Source organism: Etheostoma spectabile, chromosome 21, assembly GCF_008692095.1.
Source record: "Etheostoma spectabile isolate EspeVRDwgs_2016 chromosome 21, UIUC_Espe_1.0, whole genome shotgun sequence".
NCBI lineage: Eukaryota > Metazoa > Chordata > Actinopteri > Perciformes > Percidae > Etheostoma > Etheostoma spectabile.
In genome coordinates, this window is record NC_045753.1 from 4507826 (window position 1) to 4531773 (window position 23948).

The following is a 23948-nucleotide window of genomic DNA, read 5'->3' on the forward strand; positions in this document are numbered from 1 at the left end:
TTATTTTCAAAGTAACTGAGGAGCCCCTTGTGGAAGATCTTCATTTATCCAGAATGTATGTCTAATTTCTACTTAGTTTTTACTTAAGGTGGTAGAAATATAAAGGCTTTGAGTGGTTTGGGCTATAGTACATTCACATTCCTCTTATGGAACCCCAGGAACACACTTCACTTTTTCCTCAAAGACTGTTGAAAGAAATGCTGAATGGGAGATTGCATTGATCCAGCTGGAGTTTTCAAAGGCTGGCACTTTATCACAGCAAAAATATAGCATAAAACCAAAATAATGCAGAATTCGTTCTTTATTTTACATAAATTACACCACTCTCCGACGCCATGCATCCTCTTCATACACAGTACATGTATAAACATTTATTGCACATGAAACTGTTCAAACGTAGTAAAGTTCCTGTTGAGAGTATCATGCTGGCCAGCTTACAAGGACATCAATGAAAGAAACACAAAAAGTGTCTCATAATACTTTTTTTTTTTCAAACAATTTATTACTTTACATTGATAGTCAGTAATTCTGCAACACAATTCAATGGCGGTAATTTAACGCACTATGCACATCTGTCAGCACATAATTTTCAACCACAGTTGAACGCACGCACACACACGCCACACACACGCACACACACACCACACACACACACACACACACACACACACACACACACACACACACACACACACACACACACACACACACACACACACACCCTAAGGTATATGTGGTATGATATGGCATATCATTGAACAGCACATTAAAATTACACATGTAAGTTTACAGTGACATTCTTCAGCCCATTTATGTTAAGTGCATTCTGTGTTTATTTCTCAACTGAGAGGCTAAATCTGAAGGGATCAGGATGAAGAATCAATAACAGCATTGTGTGAGTGTGTGTGTGTTGTAAAAGCCTATGTAGCGTGTGCTCGATGTGAGGCGATTTACTGCGGCATTTAGAAGGACGTGTCTGCAATCTAACCCAGATTTCTGTCACTTTTCAAAATAGCATTTTGAAAATGTTGGACAGTACAACAACAATACATCACCGAGTGTCTACAAGTTCTGCCATTCAACACCGGTCACTCTCGACCTCCTTTCTTACGTCAGTTGCTGCTGAGATTTTAGGATTTCTATACAAGCCAGCAGGCACGGCTCTGTGGATTTACTGGGAAATGCTTCGTAATCCCATGACAAGTTCAGAAAAACCAAGAAATCTTCTGAAAATTGTAAGAGTGAAGAAAAAAAAAATAGTGGGAAAAAAAGGAATCTTGAACCAACAATTCAAGAAAAAATATTTTTCTTGTACGCATCGCAGTTGAGGAATTATCAGCAAAAACATAAAGTGCTTGACAAATGGCCACTTTTCTCCGGTCCATATTGAGATTTTGCATGCTGATGTTTACGTAACAGATATGTTGAATGTACGTTGTGTAGAAAAGTAAATCAAATGTGTATGGTCTTCATTAAACATAAATGTGATTAAATGACACATCTGAGTGCATATTTGTGCCCGGTTAGATTTATCAGTGTTACCGCAGATTAGTCTAGCTGTCCCCCCAGCACTGTGGAGTAAGGTTCGGCTACACCACAGATACATTCTGGAATAGGAGAAAATAAACTTCTCTTTAAACTAATCCCAGTTATCTTGGGCGGCGCTCTGTAGTGGCGGTGGCTCTGCAAAAATGGTCTTGAATGAACTCGATTTGTTGCAACATTTGCACCCCGCAAAAGAAAACTCCACATCCAATATTAAATGAAGTTAACTGTTGACACAACACAGTAACGTGAGCTATTTAAATTAGTTGGATACATGCTTGAACCTCATTAGCTCTTACCAGTGTATCTCCGTCCACAGTAATCCCACCAATTGGTCCCAAAACGTCCCGGTTAGGCATTAGAAGAAATGCCATAAACATGTTCTTTGCAAATCATTATATTCATTTCCCAAATAAACAAAGCAGGCTTGCCTTGTTGCTCCATCCACAATTCTCTTCAAAACGTGACATTTTCTGGATCTTGCTAGCTCGATGTTTGTTGTTGTTGTTTCACTAACGAAGGGATTTCGAGAACGACAACGCACAATGAGTGGGCACCCTGGGCGCCCGGGTAGCTCAGTTGGGTGAGCGGGTGCCTGTATATAGAGGTTTAGTCCTCGACTCAGCAGGTCCGGGTTCGACTCCGACCTGCGGCCCTTTGCTGCATGTCGTTCCCCCTCTCTCTACCCTTTTACTTCTTCAGCTGTCCTGTCATTAAAGGCTTAAAATATTAATTAAAAAAACCTGCGGGTGAGCCACGCACCACATGACAGGCTTTACCCTGGAAAATGTGCTTCCATGGATCCAAACTAACTGCAGATGAACACTGTTTTGCCTTGCAGCCTCCTGACTCTTTTGCTGGTATCTCCATTAAGCTTTCAAATCTGGTTAACAAGCCCCGGTTGTCGATGCTATTCATGACGTGAGTTGAGTTAAACTGTTTGCCTAAAGATCTTAATTTGGTATTCTATAAATGAAGGCATATAGGCATATGTTATTATTCCAGCTGATGTATACTATACAGTATATATATATATATATAGTGTTTTTGAGCTGTGGCGATCCCAACAACACATGGTGCCTGGTGGCCCTGCAGCAGCATCCATCCATGATTATGTTGGATTCAATTAACAGACAGCTGGTGAGGAGAGCAACGTCAGGCATCAAGCCGACAGAGCACACAAAACAAATTCACCTGGAAGAAATAAATCAATGATACAAGATGTCCTTGAGTTGGCTCAGCTGCACATACATCCCTTCAATTTCTCTTCGGTCCTCTTCATACTTTTTGTGTCTGTGACTCTCGACTGGTGCCCAAAGTTGGCAAAACAAGCCTTCCAAGTCCACTGAGTTAAATCTTCATGCCAAGCTTGGCTTTCTGTGGAAAGGACATAACATCATAGAGGTTAAGTGCATCACACCTGTCAATCATCTTAACAAAAGCAATGCACAGCTACAGAAACAAAAGCCTAACCCTCTGAGGTCCAAGTGCATTTTTAGATATCTTCTTGGATTCTCCTTTTAAGGGTTTTTAATATAACCTGATCCCCATGTGTTTCATATCAAAATGTCCAGAACAAACTTTTCCAGAACAGTGTCCAAAGAGGTAATTTGGCCCTAAAGCGGAAATATTTCTCATATCTCTTACAAAATAGTAAATATATTACATTGTGTAATATGGCTTACTGAGTATTGTCAAACTTTTTAACACTTATTGAGTGTTGTCAAACATCGCTTGGACTCGGCGGTGCACCTTTTGTCCTCAGAGGGTTAAAATGGAAATCTAGCTTTATTTTTGAAGTGGAAATGGTAGACATTTAGGTCAGGTGAGCTTTGGACTTTGGCAGAGAGATGGCAGCCTCACAACTCATTTCCATTTTCATATTCACTGTGGAAGTTAGCGGTTTGCTGCCTTCAATGCCACTAGTGCAATTTCCCATCATGTGTCATGACAGTGACCAGCACCTGTTTCCCTAATTTTAAGTGCTCAAGAGATGGAGACAAGTGATTTCGATAGCCATTGATTTATTAAATAAACATTTCAAAATTGTTTTAAAATAGATTAAAGATGTATTTCTTTTTGTGGTGTGGTGCTTGTAGAAAAACTGTACATTTGATCCATGTGTGTTTTTAAATTATTTTGTTGTTGTTGTGTTTTTTTTAATTTTTTGTTGATTTCTATTACCTCTTTTGGCTTAATCCTTTTTATTTATTCATTTTTTAATTTTTTTTCAAATTCAAACTGTATTATCACTATGGGATGTAGGTTAAGATTGTCAGTTGTAATGCAGACTACTATGTTGACTACACTGTAACAGTGGTGTTCAAAAACTCAATAAATGACTAATTATAAAAATAGATTACTTTTTGCGGTACTTGTATTTTCTCCTATTTTGTATATTTTGACAGGCTAAACAAATACATTAATACACACCTAGAGAGTGTTGTATAGCATTTATTACATGTATATATACTGTTTATTTCCAAATTCTAAATAGGAGGACTTAAAATAAAGTGTACAGATGTTTCTCAAAGCGTTATAATTATTTCTAATTGGTAGGTAATGAGGCTGTGGAAATATATATCCATTATTGGAGCTTTTTGTCTTCAAGTAAGATTATAAAGTGATCACAAAAACAAGAGTGCATGGTGAACTTACGATGCCAGAGGCATGTTTGGGTTTGACGCTGTAGGACGCCTTCTCCTTGGCCTGTCGGAAAGACTCTTCTGCTGCTTTCAACCTGCAAAACACAGCATATGAATGCAGTTAATATGTAAGGAATTGTGTAGTAATTGAGTAATAGACGAAGGGTTGCATAAAAGGATTTATAAAGGATTTTTAAGTGCGATACCAATATGAATATTTGGTTAATTACAATATCCAATATGCTGATTTATTGGCCGATATTACAGTATATATTTTTAAAAATCAAGTAACTAGTTACAAAACATAAACAGATTTCCCTAACATTAGATATTTGTAGTTATTTATGAGTTCTCACTAAAATAATATAATAATTTGTTTTACCGTCAGAACAGATATAAATATATATTGAAGTTCTGATGAATAAAATGTATAAAAATACAAACTCCTCAAAGTCCTTTGAACAAAATCACAATAACAAAAAAAAATAATCAGTGTTACCAACATGGAGGTTGTAGAGCGTCCTCTGGTGGACAGACTATGCAATGGTAACACTAACAGGGACGTTGTAGAGCGTCCTCTGGTGGACAGACTATGCAACGCCAACACTAACAGGGACGTTGTACAGCGTCCTCTGGTGGACAAACTATGCAACGCCAACACTAACAGGGACGTTGTAGCGCATCCTCTCGTGGACAGACTATGCAACGCCATCACTAACAGGGACGTTGTAAAGCGTCCTCTGGTGGACAAACTATGCAACGCCAACACTAACAGGGACGTTGTAGAGCGTCCTCTGGTGGACAGACTATGCAACACCAACACTAACAGGGACGTTGTAGAGCGTCCTCTGGTGGACTGACTATGCAACGCCATCACTAACAGGGATGTTGTAGAGCGTCCTCTGGTGGACTGACTATGCAACGCCATCACTAACAAGGACGTTGTAGAGCGTCCTCTGGTGGACAGACTATGCAACGCCATCACTAACAGGGACGTTGTAGAGTGTCCTCTGGTGGACAGACTATGCAACACCATCACTAACGGGGACGTTGTAGAGTGTCCTCTGGTGGACAGACTATGCAACACCATCACTAACGGGGACGTTGCTCTGGTGGACAGACTATGCAACACCATCACTAACAGTGACGTTGTAGAGTGTCCTCTGGTGGACAGACTATGCAACACCATCACTAACGGGGACGTTGTAGAGTGTCCTCTGGTGGACAGACTATGCAACACCATCACTAACAGTGACGTTGTAGAGCGTCCTCTGGTGGACAGACTATGCAACACCAACACTCATAATATAGTTGACAGTCCGTTTTTATTTTTTTAAATATTCATTCATCAGAATCATGATTTTTAATTAAAAGATATTTTTTAATTGGCCATTATAAGTGCCAATACCCATAGATCGGGAAATGCCTAATATGGGCTTATAATATTGATCTGCATTAGATCTAATTTAAATCAATAAACTCCCATTTCAATCAATATTTTTTGTTAAATTATTGATTTATTTGGTAAGTAGCCATGTAATGAGCACAGCGAGGTGGTTGTTATAGCAAATACAACCCAGACAGGGTGATCAAGACCCCTCAACGCAACAGAACATGAACTCATTTGCACCAGATTATACTTTTCTTTTGGAATTCATGGTCAATAAACCTGAAAAACCTAAAAATGAAATTATGCCTAATCATACCATAAGTAGTAACGATTGAGTGGATAATCACAGTCTGTCAAAGTTTAGTCAGGATACTGTTTAGAAACCTTTTCAGTCCTTTTCAAATGCTATAAACATTTAATAAAACATCATCATCTGTGCACATGCGCAAGATGATAATCCTGACACTGCACGAATCACGGGGTCACGCATCCAGAGCCCCATACGCTTAGCTACCAGCAAGCAGTCCAGGAGGAGGCAGCAGTCAAGCAAGGAACTCTGTTTCTGTGGCATTGCTAAAATAAGCAGTGGTGATCTAGTGATTTTCTTATACAACAAGTCTTCTTAACTTTTATCTAAAAGGATTATTGAACTCAAAGGATTGGATGGTCTTTGAAACAGTTGATATTTGACGGATTTTTCACCAGCCTTGGCCTTCCTCCCATTGAGTGATTTTTGCCTGAGTGGATTTCTTGGCCAGGCCTCTGGCCCCTTTACAATCCACAGTAATCCACAAAAGCAGGTAATTATGTCACGCAGTAGCAGCGAGAAAGCACTTCACAATGAAGAAGACTATGTCACTATGGACATTTTGAAAGACATGTTGGAAGAACAAAGGAAGTTTTACACTGATATGCTTGATAGACAACAATCAAGCTTCCTGTCTTTCACAAAAACAGTGCTGGACTCTGTAAACACTAGAATTGATGGGATCATTAAAGATGTGCAGGAGGTGAAGACCAGCCTTCAGTTCTCCCAAGCTCAAATTGATGATCTTAGGGCAATGGAGAAGAAGGTGGATTCATTTCAATCTCAACTGCAGCAGCTTTCTTCAATGTGCACTACCTCCGAAGTGAATGATCTTGCCTCAAAAATTGATTCCCTTGATAATCAGAGTCGTAGAAATAATCTGATAATTGATGGCTTAACCCAGGATAACACATTTGAATCTTGGCCAGACTCTGAGAAGAAGGTGAGGGAATTTTTTAATGATAAGCTTAAAATTGATCCAAAATCTATTGAAATTGAAAGAGCTCATCGTATTGGAAACTTGAAACAGCAAACAACAAAATCAAGACCAATTGTTGTAAAATTTCTACGCTACAAGGACAAAGAACTATTCTCACTAAGGCAAAGGCTCATCTCAAAAACACTGGTGTCTATGTTAATGAAGATTTTTCAGATCGCATTAGGAAGAAGAGGGCCGAACTGCTACCAGCTATGAAGGAGGCCAGAGAGAGGGGAAACTTTGCAGTTATTAGCTATGACAGACTCATAGTTAAACCCCGTCAACAAAACCAGGTGGCAACTACCGTTGGAGTTTAAAAAATTCCTTTATCGTACATGCATGATGTTTTCTTTTGATCCAGTCCACGTGCATGATGATTTCTTCTGATCCAGATCAAAACAGTATTCTCCAACTACAACAGAATTATTCTGGCTCCTCTGAATACCATTGTGAAAGTACTTTTAAAACTTTGATAAATTCTCTTAGTATTAGACATGATTTTTCTTTCCTTCATATAAATGTTCGCAGTTTGGCCAAAAACTTTGTGGGTTTATCCACTTGCCTTGAAAATTTGAATTATACCTTTAATGTGATAGGGCTTACGGAAACATGGCTGACCGACAGTACAGCTGGGAATTTTCACCTTGAAGATTACAAACATATTTTTAGATGTAGAAAGGGAAGGGTGGGTGGAGGGGTTTCTCTGTTTATCAATTCAAATCAACATTATAAAGAAAGAGGTGACATTGAAAAGCTTTTAGATTCTTCTTCAGAAGTGGTAGCATTAGAAACTAATTTAGTAATAATTATATGTATCAATAGACCACCAAATTGTGACCTTTCTGCATTTATTATTGACATCTCAAATGCTCTGGATATCATTTCTAATGAAAGGAAAAACTGTTACATAATGGGGGACTTTAACATTAACATTGAAAACAGTCAGGGAAATACGTTAATTAAGGAATTTATTGACACTATGTATTCCTATAGCTTTAATCCTATGATTTCAGTCCCCACCAGAGTGACTAATACCTCTGCAACTCATATCGATAATATTTTTACTAATGCATATAACACGAGTATGAAATCCGGTGTCCTGTGTATTGATGTGGCTGATCACTGTCCCATATTTCTAATCGCTGGTAATGAAAGTGAAAATTGCCCCCCTTTACAAAATATTAAATATAGACGAAGTCTCAGTGAAAGAAATGTGGTAAATTTCAGACAGGCTTTAAGTCAATTATCATGGAGTGAAATCTATCAAACAGTAGATTCTCAGAAGGCCTTTTCATTGTTTTTAAAAAATGTTACGCAGGTTTACAACTTATGTTGTCCTCTCCAACCAGTGCCTTTGAAACACAAATTGTCCAAACCATGGATAACTCCAGCTATCATAAAGTCATTAAAAAACAAAAATAGATTATATAAAAAATACCTTCTTTGTCCTACTCCATTTAATCTGTTAGAATTTAAAAAATACAGAAACAGACTAAATCATGTCATAAGAGGAGCAAAAATCCACTATTATAATGTGAAATTAGTTGAACATAAAAATAATCCATCCTCGTTGTGGAGAACCATCAATTGTATTCTTAATAAAAAACATTCGAAAAAACATTTACCAAATTAATTTAAGATTGACGATTCTATTGTCTCGGATCCACAACAAATTGCAAAAAGATTTAATACCTTTTTTTCTGATGTGGGTCCAACATTAGCCTCTAAAATTCCATCTAGTCATTTAGGACCATTAGAATACATGAATCTCCCAACAACTGAGGATTTAAATTTTACATCCGTTACCGAGGATGAGATTAGAGATATAATTGTCAATTTAAAAGACTGTTCACCAGGACATGATATGATTGATAGTAAAATATTAAAAGCAATTTACCCTGACATCATTAAACCATTACTTTATATTTTTAATCTTTCACTGGTTCAAGGAATTGTGCCAGTAGAGTTGAAAATAGCAAAAATTACACCAGTTTATAAAGAAGATGACCCTGCAATTTTTAACAATTATAGACCAATTTCTGTGTTACCAGCCCTGTCCAAGGTTTTAGAAAAACTTGTTTACACAAGATTAATCCAACATCTGGGCAAAAATAATATTTTATATGCTCATCAGTATGGTTTTCGGAAACAACACTCTACTTGCATGGCACTTGTCCATTTTTTGACTGAAATATATAAAGCAAAAGATAGGAAAGAAAATGCTGTAGGTGTTTTTCTGGATCTATCAAAAGCATTTGATACCGTTAATCATTTCATTTTATTAAAAAAACTCTCACATTATGGTATACGTAACAAGTCACTACTCTGGTTCACCAGTTATCTTTCAGACCGGTCTCAAACTGTTAGCTATAATGGGACAGCTTCCCCCCCCCTTTCCCTTCAGTGTGGCTTACCACAGGGTTCCATTTTGGGTCCCTTGTTATTTTTATTATATGTTAATGACCTTCCTAATGTCTCAGATAAACTTTCTAAAATTTTATTTGCAGATGATACAAGTGTGTTTTACTCTCATAAAAGCCCTGAAATTTTAATAAAAGTAGTTAATGAAGAACTTGACAAGTTATCTACTTGGTTCAAGTCTAACAAACTGTCTCTCAATATAAAAAAAACAAGTTATATGTTTTTCGGTATTAAGTCAGATACAATTAAATCTTCAATGAAAATTCAAATTGATGATATCTCCATTAAAAATGTTAAAACTGCTCGTTTCCTTGGCGTTATATTAGATGACTCTTTATCCTGGAAACCTCACATTAGTGCCACAAGTACAAAATTAGCTAAAGTGGTCGGTGTACTAGGAAAAACTCTGCACTTGATTAACAGACAAGTTGCGATTATGTTGTATTACTCAATGTTGTATCCTTATATCAATTATTGCAATGTTGCTTGGGCTAGCACCCACCCAACTAAACTGGAATCTATCTTTCGTCTTCAGAAGCGAGCTTTAAGAGTAATATTTTGTGTAAATCGTAGACACCCCTCTGAATCATTGTTTTCTCATGCAAGTATTCTTACTGTATATCAAGTGAATCAACTCCAAATTGCTTTATTTGTTTATAGCTCTATAAAAAAGTTATTTCCCCAGCACCTTTGTAATATTTTCACTTTAATAATGAATTTCATCAGTATCCAACTCGTAGTAGTTGTCTTATTAGCCTCCCTACTCTCGCACGTCTCAAACACAGTTTAGTATATGTATAGAGGGTCAAAGATAGGAACAGTCTCCCCACCTCACTCACTGAGCTTTCTAAGAACTTTTTAAACCGAGAGTCAAATTATTGCTCCTAAATTCTCGAATTTTCCATTTGGGTTATGTTCTAAATCTATTTTAACTTGTTTCATACTAATTAATGTGTTTTGGTTTGTTTTGATTTTGTTTTTGGTTTGTTTTTGTTTTTATTGTTGTTGCTTGTTTGTTTTAGTTTTTAGTTTTTACATAATAACATAAATTGTTTTAAATTGTTAAATGTTATTGTTTTTATGGAGATTGCCACTTATTAAGCCCCTTGGAGGGTTTTTCGACGATCATCCGTCACATCTTTTTTGTGTAATATATAATACTGTCTTAATGTTTTGTAGTGAAAATAAATAATCAATCAATCAATAAACATTCAATGAAGTGATATGATCCTTCATTTTTCTTGTGAAGCTCAATCCATGTTATTTTTGGGGCAATTTGCAGGAAAGAAACCCAAATTTCTGATGTAGAAACTTAAGAAAATAAGTCAAAATTGACCCTAAGACAACAGGAGGGTTATAGTAGAAAGTTTAACATGCTTAATAACGCTTTGGCTACATTGAGCGTGTAAACGGTATGCGGGATGTATTTCTAACTCCTGCATAGGATTGTGTGAGTTATGGGCGAGACAGAGAGCTTTTGCTTTGTGATTGCTGTTTTTTTAAGCTTTTGGACCCGGCACAGCGCTGTGAAACGTCAACTTTTCCCCAAGTTTGTTTTGTAATATTGTTAAGTAACATCTACAGAATACAGTAGCCTAATGTTACTATGTAGCATTGAGGGAGTAGGTTACTAAGCAACCTAGCTGGTAGGCCATACTGGCCAATAAAATGCCGACAGGGTGATCAAGACCTGAAAGTGTTCGATAATAGTTAATATAAGGCTTTAGCTAACTTACTTATCAAAGATAATTCTAAATTGACATCAATGTACCTCTCCTTGAGAATGACTTTGTTCTCCTTCTTCCACTGTTCCTTGAAGTCGGAGGAGAACTCGTGCCAGATGCAGAATAAAGTGTTGGGGGAAGCCTCCTTCTCTCCTGCCTTGGCCTTCACGGAGAAGAACACTGTAAGCTCCAGGAACCTGACAGGAAACAATCCCAACTTCACTTAGCCCTTTTAATTGAGTTGAGAGAAAATATGACGCTGAACATGCTGAAACTGTGCAGACGTTCCAGTGACTGCACACTTTGAGTAACTGAGACGACCAGAAGACAGTACAGCTATGATTTCCATTGATTGCGGCAAAACATTGGTATAATTTCACAATGAGGCTGCAATCTGAATTTACACATACAAACATATTTGTTACTTAATCACCTATTACCTGCTCTGAATGCTCAAAAAGCTAACTACCAGAATGCTTTTACTTCTTCACATTTTCGGAATTAATTATTATTTTGCGGGCCCAACTGAATGCTTTGGCGGGCCGCATGTGGCCCACGGGCCGCCAGTTGACGATCACTGGTCTGTGACATAAAGTTGTAACTGCTAAACATAAGGAATATGAGCCAGATGATATATGAAGTGTATTGACTCCAGTGTTACAGTGTGTCATAGTGATGAAGACAGTTACATTAAAACAGATAAAGGGTGATTGATAGATAGATAGATAGATAGATAGATAGATAGATAGATAGATAGATAGATAGATAGATAGACAGACAGATAGACAGATAGATAGATTGATCGATACCAAACCCAAAAAATGGGAAATTACAGTGTTACAGCAGCAAAATATCAGTCACACATCACAGAATATAAATATAAATGAAATACTAGGATACACTATACATACATACAGTATACATGAAATAGTAATAGGATAAAATACATTTCATGTTGTGTGTTTTTCTTACAGTTTGTGAGTGCTGCTGAGTTGAGCTTCCAGGGTCTCCAGTTCACCTTTAGCTAAGAAAGGAGGAAGAATACAAAAGAACATATATACAAAAGTGAAACATAAGAGAGTACTTGGGTTTGATGTTAGCAAATGCCACCCACCTGTCAATACCATACATTTTGATTTAATGTCAAAGATAAAGGTAGCTCTTCTAGACTCTGCAAATATTAAGACTTTGTGGCTTAACAATTAACAATGCAAAGAGTGATATTTTACCTAACTCGCAAGTGGAAGTGACCTGTCAAGAAACAATTTGACCTATGCTTGTGGCTTTTTAGTTTTCTTGGTTTTTGCATTCACCCTACAGACTTCACACCACACACACACTCTCACACACACACACACACACACACACACACACACACACACACACACACACACACACACACACACACACACACACAGTTATTGTCTCCTATATGTTGTTAGTGTGTTTTATTTTGTCTTGCAATAAAAAACAAAGACCTTTTACTCTTTTAAAACTCTTTTTAAAGGGCCCATGACATGGTGCTCTTTGGATGATTTATATAGACCTTAGTGGTGGGGGGGGGGGGGCAAGGTGGAGGCTGGGGGTGTGACCTTGACCAACTGCCACTTTGCTTGTTTGAAAGCCATGTTGTCTCTCTTTCATGGGGGGTTCAAATTCTTTGGGCGGGCAAAGCAGAGAAAGGCAAGGTAACCTTGCCCCTTATGACGTCATAAGGAGCAAGATTTCAGATTGGCCCATCTGAGCTTTCATTTTCTCAAAGGCAGAGCAGGATACCCAGGGCTCGGTTTACACCTATCACCATTTCTAGCCACAGGGGGACAATAGGCAGGCTGGGGGAACTTATATTAATGTTAAATAACCTCATAAAGTGAAATTGTCATGCCATGGGACCTTTAAGGTGGTCTATGGGCCGAAGGTTTTTGCTGTTGGCCACTTGGATGTTCTGCACCCATCTTTTGGAATACATCTATGTTTTTTTGTCAAAAGGTATCATCAGACACGAACACTGATGCTGAATGAAACCCTAGGTTATGTTTAATGCAAAGGGTTTCAAAAATAAAATGTACAGTGCATTATGGTTACAATCATGGAGAGATAGTGGTCAGACAAACTGTGGTCAAGGTAACCTGTGGAGTTTTTGACCACTGGTAATGCTTTGGATGCAATGCTTTTGCAAGTTGTTTCCCATTGTGTTTGTATTGTGCTCACACACATTGCTGCCGCCTTTCAAAGCTAATCTACTGATTGACAGTCTCATGGCAGATGGTGAAATGGTCCCGTTATTTAATCTCTTGATTTGTGTACAGGTCACGTTAATGTCTTTATTTTTTTGTGTTGATTATGAATTTTGAACTAATCTATTTAAATGGGAAGCCTATTTTGTGATCACAGAACGATTACGGTAGCAAATAGTATTGAATAGCCAAAAATTTGTCACAACCGTCCTGGTTTTTTGGCCGGCATTTCATTTCCCCGTTTTTGCGATTCCCAGAGCAGCCCAGTGTCATGGCAGTTCGTAAAATCGTCAAGTTCGAAAATCGTGACCTGTACATGTAATAAACAAGGAAATGTGATCTGTACACAAATCAATAAATCAAAATAACGTGACCATTTCACAAACTGGCATGAGACCAGGTTGAGAAAGAATAGGACTGAGAAAGCAAACATGTAAACAATGTGTAATTTAAAACATTTAAGCTGTTTGCAAATGTTTAATAATAATGGATTCAATACGTTTGTTAGAACCCAGGGTGCACACAATTAGCCTGGCTCCGCCCTCCTATGTACTTCCTCTCAATTTTAATTTTCCTTCAGTACTTCGTCTGGGTTTGCGGTATATTCTTGGGTTTTCTCTGGCTGGAGTCCGGCAGGATCAGGGTAATGTACCGAGTCTGGTAGGACGGGTATGGACCAAGTCTGGTGGACCAGGGTAATGTACCAGAGTCTGGTAGGAACAGGGTAATGGACTAGAGTCTGGTAGGACCAGGTTAATGTACCAGAGTCTGGTAGGACCGGGCTAATGGACCAGAGTCTGACAGGACCAGGCTAATGGACCAGAGTCTGGTAGGACCAGGGTAATGTACCAGAGTCTGGTAGGACCGGGCTAATGGACCAGAGTCTGGTAGGACCAGGGTATTGTACCAGAGTCTGGTAGGACCGGGCTAATGGACCAGAGTCTGGTAAGACCAGGGTAATGTACCAGAGTCTGGTAGAACCGGCCTAATGTACCCGAGTCTGGTAAGACTGGGCAAATGGACCTGAGTTTGGTGGGACCGGGCTAATGGACCAGAGTCTTGTAGGACCAGGGTAATGGACCAGAGTCTGATGGGACCAGGGTAATGTACCCGAGTCTGGTAGGACTGGGCTAATGTACCCGAGTCTGGTAGGACCGGGCTAATGTACTCGAGTCTGGTAGGACTAGGGTAATGGACCAGAGTCTGGTAGGACAAGGGTAATGTACCAGAGTCTGGTAGGAACCAGGTAATGGACAGAGTCTGGTAGGACCAGGTTAATGTACAGAGTCTGGTAGGACGGGCTAATGGACCAGAGTCTGAGGACAGGCTAATGGACAGAGTCTGGTAGGACCAGGGTAATGTACAGAGTCTGGTAGGACGGGCTAATGGACCAGAGTCTGGTAGGACCAGGGTATTGTACCAAGTCTGGTAGGACCGGGCTATGGGCCAGTCGGTAGACCAGGGTAATGTACCAGAGTCTGGTAGAACCGGCCTAATGTACCCGAGTCTGGTAAGACTGGGCAAAGGACCTGAGTTTGGTGGGACCGGGCTAATGGACCAAGTCTTGTAGGACCAGGGTAATGGACCAGAGTCTGATGGGACCAGGGTAATGTACCCGAGTCTGGTAGGACTGGGCTAATGTACCCGAGTCTGGTAGGACCGGGCTAATGTACTCGAGTTGGTAGGGACTAGGGTAATGAGACCCAGAAATGTCATGGTAGGACATATGGGTAACGGGTATGTACCAGAGTCTGGTAGGAACAAGGTAATGGACTAGAGTCTGGTAGGACCAGGCTAATGTACCAGAGTCTGGTAGGACTGGGCTAATGTACCAGAGTCTGGTAGGACCAGGCTAAACACAATGAAATTTGGTAAGAACAGTGAATAGTCACAGAAACACGGGGCTCCTTCGAGTTTACGCAACTAAAATATTAAGTTGTAGTTCAAGATTGTGGTTAGCGTCAAAAAGCAAACATTAATTGTAAGTCTATGACGGTACGTGAACGTCCTCACCCTCGATTTCTGCCTTGCTGCATAAAGCACACTATGTCCTGCATCGGCACTGAACACAAATCAGTAAGGTGCACATTTTAATGTGAAAGGAATTCCTGAGGATAAAGGGCTCTTTCGTCAGTCACCTTGTGCGAGGAAGTCCTCCATCTTGTCTTTAAAAGGCTGCAGGTCCTCCTCGTCTGAAACCTTGCACACCTTTTCCACTTCTGTTGTGCACGCTGATTAAATAACGCAGTCAGAAATTACAATCAATCCAAGAGATAAGAAAATACAAGCAGACAGATATTACAAAATAGTTACAGTAATATATTTATCTTGTGTAAGGACAAACTTTAAGGACAAACCTTTTTTTCTTTCTTATTTTTCCCTCAATATTGTGAAAATATTATAGGTCAAATCCATTAAGTCACACAGAGCGAGGCTAATTAAGACCTAAGTTGGACACTGTGTGTGTGTGTGTGTGTGTGTGTGTGTGTGTGTGTGTGTGTGTGTGTGTGTGTGTGTGTGTGTGTGTGTGTTGTGTGTGTGTGTGTGTGTGTTACCTTTCAGGTCCTTCCTGAGTCGAATCAGGTCTTTCTGAAAGTCTTCAAATTTCATTTGTGAAGACTGAAACAGGTCGTGAGGCTCGGGGAGAGGATACACACACGTCTCTCTACCAGCATCCTTGTGATGGACACATACACACACACACACACACACATACACATACACATACACACATACACACACACACGCACACACACACATTTATACTGTATTACATTAACATTATGACATATACAATTCGGATATTTACATTCATGTTTGATACTGTTTTGGGAGTATTGGGAGTTTTAGTAATGTGCATAAAGAAGCCAAGAAAAGATGGAAAAATCTCCAAAAGGCATCAAATGACAGATTAAACATTTGCAAAATATGTCACAAAAAGTTAGATTTTATTTCCATCATTTACCAGCACCTCAAAATCCACGTTGGATTAAATGAAGAGACGTAAACTGAAGGTTTTGCCATGGTCTTCACAATCTCCTAACCTCAACATAATTGAAAATCTATGGCTAGACTTTAAAAGAGCAGTGCGTGACAGACAGCCCAGAAATCTCAAAGAACTGGAAGACTTTTGGAAGGAAGAATGGGCAAAGATATCTTAAACAAGAATCGAAAGACTCTTGGCTGGCTACAAGAAGCGTTTCCAAGCTGTGATACTTGCCAAAGGGGGGGGTACAAGGTACTAACTCTGCAGGGTGCCCAAACTTTTGCAGACGCCATTTTTTTGTTTTCTGTTATTTTGAAAGTGTAAATAATGGAAATAAAATCAAATTTTTTGTGACATATAATATGAATGTCTAATCTGTCATTTAATGCGTTTTGGAGATTTTTCCGTCTTTTCTTGGCTTCTTTATGCACATTAATACAAATTTTTACCTGGGGTGCCCAAACTTTCAAACCCCACTGAACATAATTTGTTGTTACTTTACTTATTTTTTTACTGGCAGCTGATAAGATGAACTTTAAAAGCATTATAGCTGTGTGATGCACCTCTGAACATGACAGCAAGACAGACATAAGAGTATACAAATAGGACAAAATAAGCAACGGAGTCTTAAAAAAAGAACGATTTACAGTATGGAGAAAGGAGTAGTAACAAAAAAGCTTACTCATCGAAATGTCTGAGGTAGTATGCGACAATGTAAGCGAGAAGACTTTTCGTGTTGTCCTGCATGTGGAGAAAAGAAAAAGATTGCGTGTTGAGAAGTTAGGTATTTCTAGTGTTTCTCGGTGCCTTTACACTGTTTCTGTAGCACCACATTGCTAATAACAGTGTTTATCACCTGGGCGATGTAAACAAAACCAAGCATTCCCTTTCTGTCAAAACTACCTACTATTAGATACTGGATGTGTTATACTGCATAGGAGTAAAAGTCAGCTACAGTTACAACAACAAGGTATAGAAAAGTGATGGTATGACATGCAAAAAATGTCCCTGGCTGGAATTGAACCATGGCCACAGGAGGGAGGATAAGAGGGGGTTGACATCCCTCTAGTTAGCAAACTAACCAAAACGCATGCCCCTTGGCTAAGGCCTCTTTACAGTCTACAGATCTTTATTATTGACAGGACAGTTTAGACTTGAAGGGGGAGAGAGAAGAAAGGATGTCCTTCATGCAGCTGCAGGGCTGCAGGTCGGATGCAAACCCACGGCTTCTGCATCAAGGACTGATCCTCTTTATATGGGCGCACGCTTTACCAGGTGAGCTACCCAGGTCCCCCATTTACCCATTTTAAATTAGAATTTTTTTCAAGGCAAATGTGACTTCTGATACAAAAATTCGCATTCCCTTCAATATTGTGGATCTTCTCGCAATATTAGATATTTCATTCTTACATCTCTCAACCGCAACTGCATGTTTATGTAATGTGTGTGTGTGGTCAATCACAATGGCGTAATAAAAAATGAATTTTTCAAAATTTAATCAGCACATGAAATGTGAATTTTGACCCATTTTCAAAACGTTTCTACATCAGAAATTTGTGTTTCTGTCAAAGAAATAACGGGGAGGCTTCCATACAACGCTCTTTACAAGTAAAAAAAAATAATCAGTTGAATTCGTTTGAATTTGGGTGTTTCATAGTATAATAAAAATTTTATCACAACATTTCTATAGGATTTGAAAAAAAAAAATGACAAAAGTTCCACAAAAAGCTTCAGAAACACAGCGAAAAACATCCACAAGAGGACTTCCGGTTTGAGCATGTAGGGAGCAGACGTGTGAGAAGCGGCTCCCGAATTACTTTTTACTTTCTACCTCATTTTCTCGACATAAAGTTTGGCGCACCTGGAGTTGCTTACGTGTACGTTAAGACATAACTTTTCACAACTAAATGAGTCCAAAGAGACGTGACCGAGGGCAAAAAGCGACCGAGATGGATGAAGTTGCCACGCGTGAAGACAATATGGCTGCACAAGCTAGCCCAGGCTCGGAGTTACCGGCTGATCTTGCTAGGCTTCACTCGGTGCTTCTGTCCGACCTCGCACAGCAAACGGACTCTCTCCTGAAGAAAACACTCGGCGAGGCACTGGCACCAATTTCGGCATCCCTGGAACGGGTAAAATGTGTCCTCTGACTCCCACGAAGAACGTATCCATGACATGGAGAAGGGCTAAATGACTACAGCGGCAGGATAGAAGCTATCGAAGCATCATGCACCGCACTCCTTGCTGATAATGAGAGGCTGAAAACAAAGTGGAGGATTTGGAAAATCGCTCCCGTAGGTCTAACCTGCGAGTTGTCGGTATCCGGAGAATCTGGAGGGGCCGGACACAGTTAAATTCATGACTGAATTTTTCGAGGAAGTCCTGGGCAAAGATTTCTTCCCGCATCCCCTCATTATCTCCCGCGCGCACCGAGTGGGATCCAAGCCGACCGCCGAGCCCTGCGCTAGCTCTAAACGCCCGAGAATATTCCTCGTTCTCTTCCACTCCTTCCAGAACAAACACCGCATAATAACGAGGAAACGAGAGCAGTTGTTCTTCAGGGGGCATAGGGTATTTTTCCACGAAGATGTCAGCGCGGAACTCGGCAAGAAACAAGCCGCCTTCAAAGAAGTGAAATCCCTCTTGTACAAGAAGAGCGTCAGGTTTGCCCTCATCTATCCCGCCCGGCTCCGCGTCCTTCACGACGGACAGACGCTGTTCTTCGAGACTCCGGAGAAGGCCAGAGAGTTTTACGAGCTTCACTGGGGAGAGTGAACGATGCCGTAGCACAGACTTTCTATGAGAAGGTGAAAGTTAGCCTAGCTTTCGGCTTAGATACTTTGATACCATGGGACTATTTCTCTCCTGCTTGGTTAACATATGGAAAATGGCTAGGTCAATATTTTCATTTTCAAGTAAACTACAAGCCCACACGGCAATATTCACGTTATGTTTTTCGTGCACGTTTATGGTACAATAACAACGCATTGGCCTCTGACTCAAATAAACAGCCATGTTTTTTGTTTATAAAAAAATATATATATATTTATTCTTAACATGGCATGGTTGTTTTAGTTAGTATGACTTTTACACATATCTGCCATCTCACAGATTGGCCAATTTTAGTAAGGCAAGCTGAGTGACAGTACTTGTCCCATGAGAGCTGGATACAGTTTATTTCAATTAGGCCAGCCACACTGATTTATTTTACATCCTTTTCTTTTTTTTCTTTTTTCTCTTCTCAAGGTGAGCCATAAATAATTGTATATAGGTAGTACACAAGTCACTTACTGAGAGAGGAGCCACTCTCAGAGTAGGATAGGAGTTATAGACAATGCTGGATGTCTTGGAAGTTTTTCATCTGGGAATTCCTGCGGTTTTCTTCGTTTGGGGAAGAAGATCTAGGTGTGGGGTGTTTAGTGGGATTATTTCTTCTTTTTTTGCTTTGTTTTTGGAATGTTTTTTGTTGTTTCTTTTGTTTTTCAATTCCAACTTAAGTCATAAATGCTCTTCCATAAGGCGGTTCAGGCTAATCTCACATATTTTGGATATCTCCTATGATAAGTAATGCAGGTGGTTCAGGCTCAGTTGGAGGAGCTGCAGTTAGGTTTGTGTCTTGGAATGTTAAGGGGATGAATGGTCCTGTGAAACGTTCTAGGATTTTTTCCCATCTTAAACGATTGAATACTGATGTTTTGTTTTTGCAGGAGACACATTTAAGGCTAAAAGATCACACCAGACTCCATAAAGCATGGGTTAATAATATTTTCCATTCCAAATTTAATAACAGATCTCGAGGGGTGGCAATTTTGATAAATAAACGAATTCAGTTTTCACCAAATACAATTATTGCAGATCCCAATGGTCGATATGTCATTGTCTCGGGCCTCCTATTCCAAACACCCGTTCTTTTGGTGAATGTCTACGCTCCTAACTGGGACGATACTGAATTTGCCAACAAGCTTCTGTCGTCTCTCCCTAATTTAGATACACATAGACTGATCCTTGCAGGAGATCTTAATTGTACAATTGACCCATTGCTCGATAAATCTAGCCCTAAATCTGTTTCACCTTCCGCAATGTCAAGGGTCTTTTCAGACTTTATGAGACAAAATGGCTGTGTAGACCCATGGAGGTTTCAAAATCCAAACTCCAAACAATTCTCTTTCTTTTCTCATGTCCACCATTCTTTTTCAAGGATAGATTATTTTTTTATAGATAGCTCTTTCATCCCCGCAGTGGTATCAGTTGAATACTTGGCCATCATAATTTCAGATCATGCACCACTCATCTTAGACCTTTCTTTCACTTTAAACGTTAGAGAGCAATCCTTCTGGAGACTTAATTCCCTGCTGCTTTCAAATGAGAAATTTTGTGAACATGTGGCAACCAATATAGATACTTTCCTGGAAGTAAACAAAAAGGAAGGTATATCATATTCTCTGCTCTGGGAAACCTTAAAAGCATACTTAAGAGGACAAATTATCTCCTATGTAGCACATGACAATAAGGAACGCCGCAAACAAGTACAAGACCTGACAGACTCAGTTGTTAATTTAGACCGCAAATACTCTGAAAGCCCCTCCCCAGAATTATATAAAGAACGGATAGCTTTGCAGTCTAAGCTCAATCTTCTAACAACCAACCAAGCTGAATACTTACTACTGCGGACCCGGAGCACTTACTATGAGTACGGAGAAAAAGCTAGTCGATTGCTGGCTCACCAGCTGAAACGTCAGGCTGCTTCACGGCTCATACCCCAAGTGAGAGATCAGGATCAAAATATAGTCACCAACCCAAAGGAAATCAATAATACTTTTGCAACATTTTACTCTACACTTTACACGTCTGAATTCCCATCAGATGTTACGAATATGAACAGTTTCTTGGATAGTTTAGAGTTACCTACTATTGAGCCAGGAGACAGGGAAGGGTTAGATCGACCTCTTACACAGTCAGAAATCGTTGCAGCCATCGGAGATGTGCGAACTGGTAAATCTCCAGGACCTGACGGTTACCCCCCTGAATTTTTTAAGAAATTTAAAGATAAACTTGCGCCTATTATGCTGGAAGTATTTAACGAATCATTGGGAAATGGTTATTTGCCCCCAACCCTCACACAAGCTAAGATTATACTACTACTCAAAAAGGACAAGGACCCTACTTACTGTGGCTCTTATCGTCCTATCTCCCTCCTAAATGTTGATATAAAAATTTTAGCCAAGGTGTTGGCACATCGTTTAGAATCCGTTCTCCCTAAAGTTATCTCTGAAGACCAGACTGGTTTTATAAAGGGTCGCCACTCTTTTTCAAATATTCGCCGACTTACTAACGTTATCTATTCCCCTGGTCCCTCATTGACTCCAGAAGCTGTAATCTCTCTAGACGCGGAGAAGGCCTTTGATCGGGTGGAGTGGAAATATTTGTTTGCAGTATTGGAGAGGTTTGGGTTTGGTGACACGTTTCTCGCATGGATTCGTCTCCTGTATTTGTCCCCGCAAGCATGTATTCAAACTAATCAGTCTCATTCAAAATTTTTCCCTCTATCACGTGGGACACGTCAAGGTTGTCCTTTATCCCCCCTCCTGTTTGCAGTGGCAATCGAGCCTCTTTCGATCGCGTTAAAGTCGTCGTCGTTATTGCGGGGGGTTAGGCGTGGGACTGAGGAATATCGCGTCTCTCTGTATGCGGACGATCTCTTGATTTATGTAAGCAATCCAGAAACTAGCGCCCCCGTAATTGTTTCAATATTGAACAATTTTGGGTTGTTTTCTGGCTACAAACTTAATTATCAGAAAAGCGAATGCTTCCCCATAAATTATTTGGCAATGCAAATTAAACAAGAAGCAGTCCCATTCAACTTATCACATTCCGGTTTCAAATATCTTGGAATAAACATTACGCGTTCCTTTACCTCTCTCCTTGGGGCTAATTTTACACCTCTAGTTAACCAAACCAAAGCTGACTTTCATAGGTGGAGCAGTCTACCTCTGACTATAGCAGGGAGGGTACAATCGGTGAAGATGAACGTACTTCCAAAGTATTTGTATCTGTTTCAGTGTCTACCATTATTCCTGACTAAATCATTTTTTAAATCGGTTAACACATCTATTACCTCCTTCATCTGGAAGAATAAAGTTCCAAGAGTTAAACGAGGCTTACTTCAGAGGGGACGAGATGTTGGGGGACTAGCTCTCCCCAGTTTTATCCACTACTATTGGGCAGCAAACTTTCAGAAAATTCTATTTTGGCTCCACGTGCCAGACACTGACTGGTGTAGACTTGAGGCGCACTCTTGCCACTCTTCATCCCTCCCTGCTTTGGTCTACTCTTCCCTGCCCATTAAATGGTCTAGGTTTACCTCCAATCCCATAGTACTGTCCACTCTTAGAATCTGGGCCCAGTTCCGAAATCATTACAAATTTACCTCTCCCTCCCCACTAAGCCCTATCTGTAAAAATCATTTATTTCCAGCTTCCTCTCTTGACTTGACATTTACGCAGTGGAGCAGAAAGCAGCTCTCCTGTTTTAAAAACTTGTACTGTGAAGGAGGGTTTGATAGTTTTGATAATATATGCCAGAAATATAATCTTTCACACAGTAACTTTTTTAGATATCTCCAGATCCGTCACTGTGTTAAAGCACTGTTCCCTTCTTTCCCAGTCCTCCCCACTGAGGTAGCATGGGAAGGAATGACCCTCCTCTATCCAAAAAAAGGACTGATATCAAGGTTATATTCTCAATTACTGTCTCTGGAAAACCATGACCTTTCAAAAATTAAGATCGAGTGGGAAGGGGAGTTGTTGGTTGAGTTGTCGGGCAGACTTTGGGAGGATGCGCTACAAAGGATTAACTCATCCTCATCATGTGCACGCTTGGGGCTCATTCAGTTTAAAGTAGTGCATAGGGCTCATTTCAGTAAGGCTAGGTTGGCAGATATATATCCGGGAACGGACGGGAGTTGTAATAGATGTTCCCTCTCTCCTGCCGATTTAACACACACCTTTTGGTTGTGCCCCCGTCTAAATCAATTTTGGTCATCTGTTTTCCAAACTTTATCTGAAGTCATACAAATTCAAATTAAGCCTTGCCCGTTGATTGCAATATTTGGTATTTCAAATGAGAGCTTAAATTTAACTCGGGTCCAATCGGACATTGTTGCCTTTACATCACTTCTTGCCCGTCGTAGGATTTTATTGGTTTGGACATCCGCTACCCCACCAGCAGTGACCCTGTGGTTAAGTGATGTTTTATTTTTTCTTAAACTAGAAAAAGTCAAATTCACACTGAAAGGTTCGGTCCAGAAATTTTACCTAAAGTGGCAACCCTTTGTGACATATTTTGAGAATCTTAAAGTACTGCCTGAAGTATGAGACATTTTTTTATTGTTATTTTACTTGTACTTGTTTTGTAAGTGTGTTTGATGTTTGATGCAGAGCTGTGAGTATGTACATTAATATTTTATTTTGTTTAATTTATTACTATTTATTTTATTTTATTTTTTGTACATTTATTTTTTTATTTTTTATCTATTTTATTCTTTTGGTGGTGGTGTGAACGCACTGCCCACAGTGGTATGGGGCAGGGTGGGTGAGGAGAGTTTGTTCCTGTTTATTAAAAACAAAAACTGAAGGGAATGTATTGTTTGACTATAACCTGTATTGTGCAATTCCTTCAATTAAAAAAAAAAAAAAAAAAAAAAAAAAAAAAAAAA

At 39.5% G+C, this 23948-nt stretch overlaps 1 protein-coding gene across 1 annotated transcript in view; it reads right to left on the bottom strand.

Moving 5' to 3' along the window:
- Positions 1–283: 283 nt before the first annotated feature.
- Positions 284–23948, bottom strand: part of fmn2b (formin 2b) — a 48426-nt gene continuing 24761 nt past the window's right edge. Inside the window, 7 exon segments of the mRNA XM_032502924.1 lie at positions 284–2922; positions 4204–4285; positions 11059–11208; positions 11984–12035; positions 15387–15479; positions 15804–15925; positions 16917–16975. Of these exon segments, the coding sequence (XP_032358815.1) occupies positions 2896–2922; positions 4204–4285; positions 11059–11208; positions 11984–12035; positions 15387–15479; positions 15804–15925; positions 16917–16975 (585 nt within the window). The 3' untranslated portion in view covers positions 284–2895.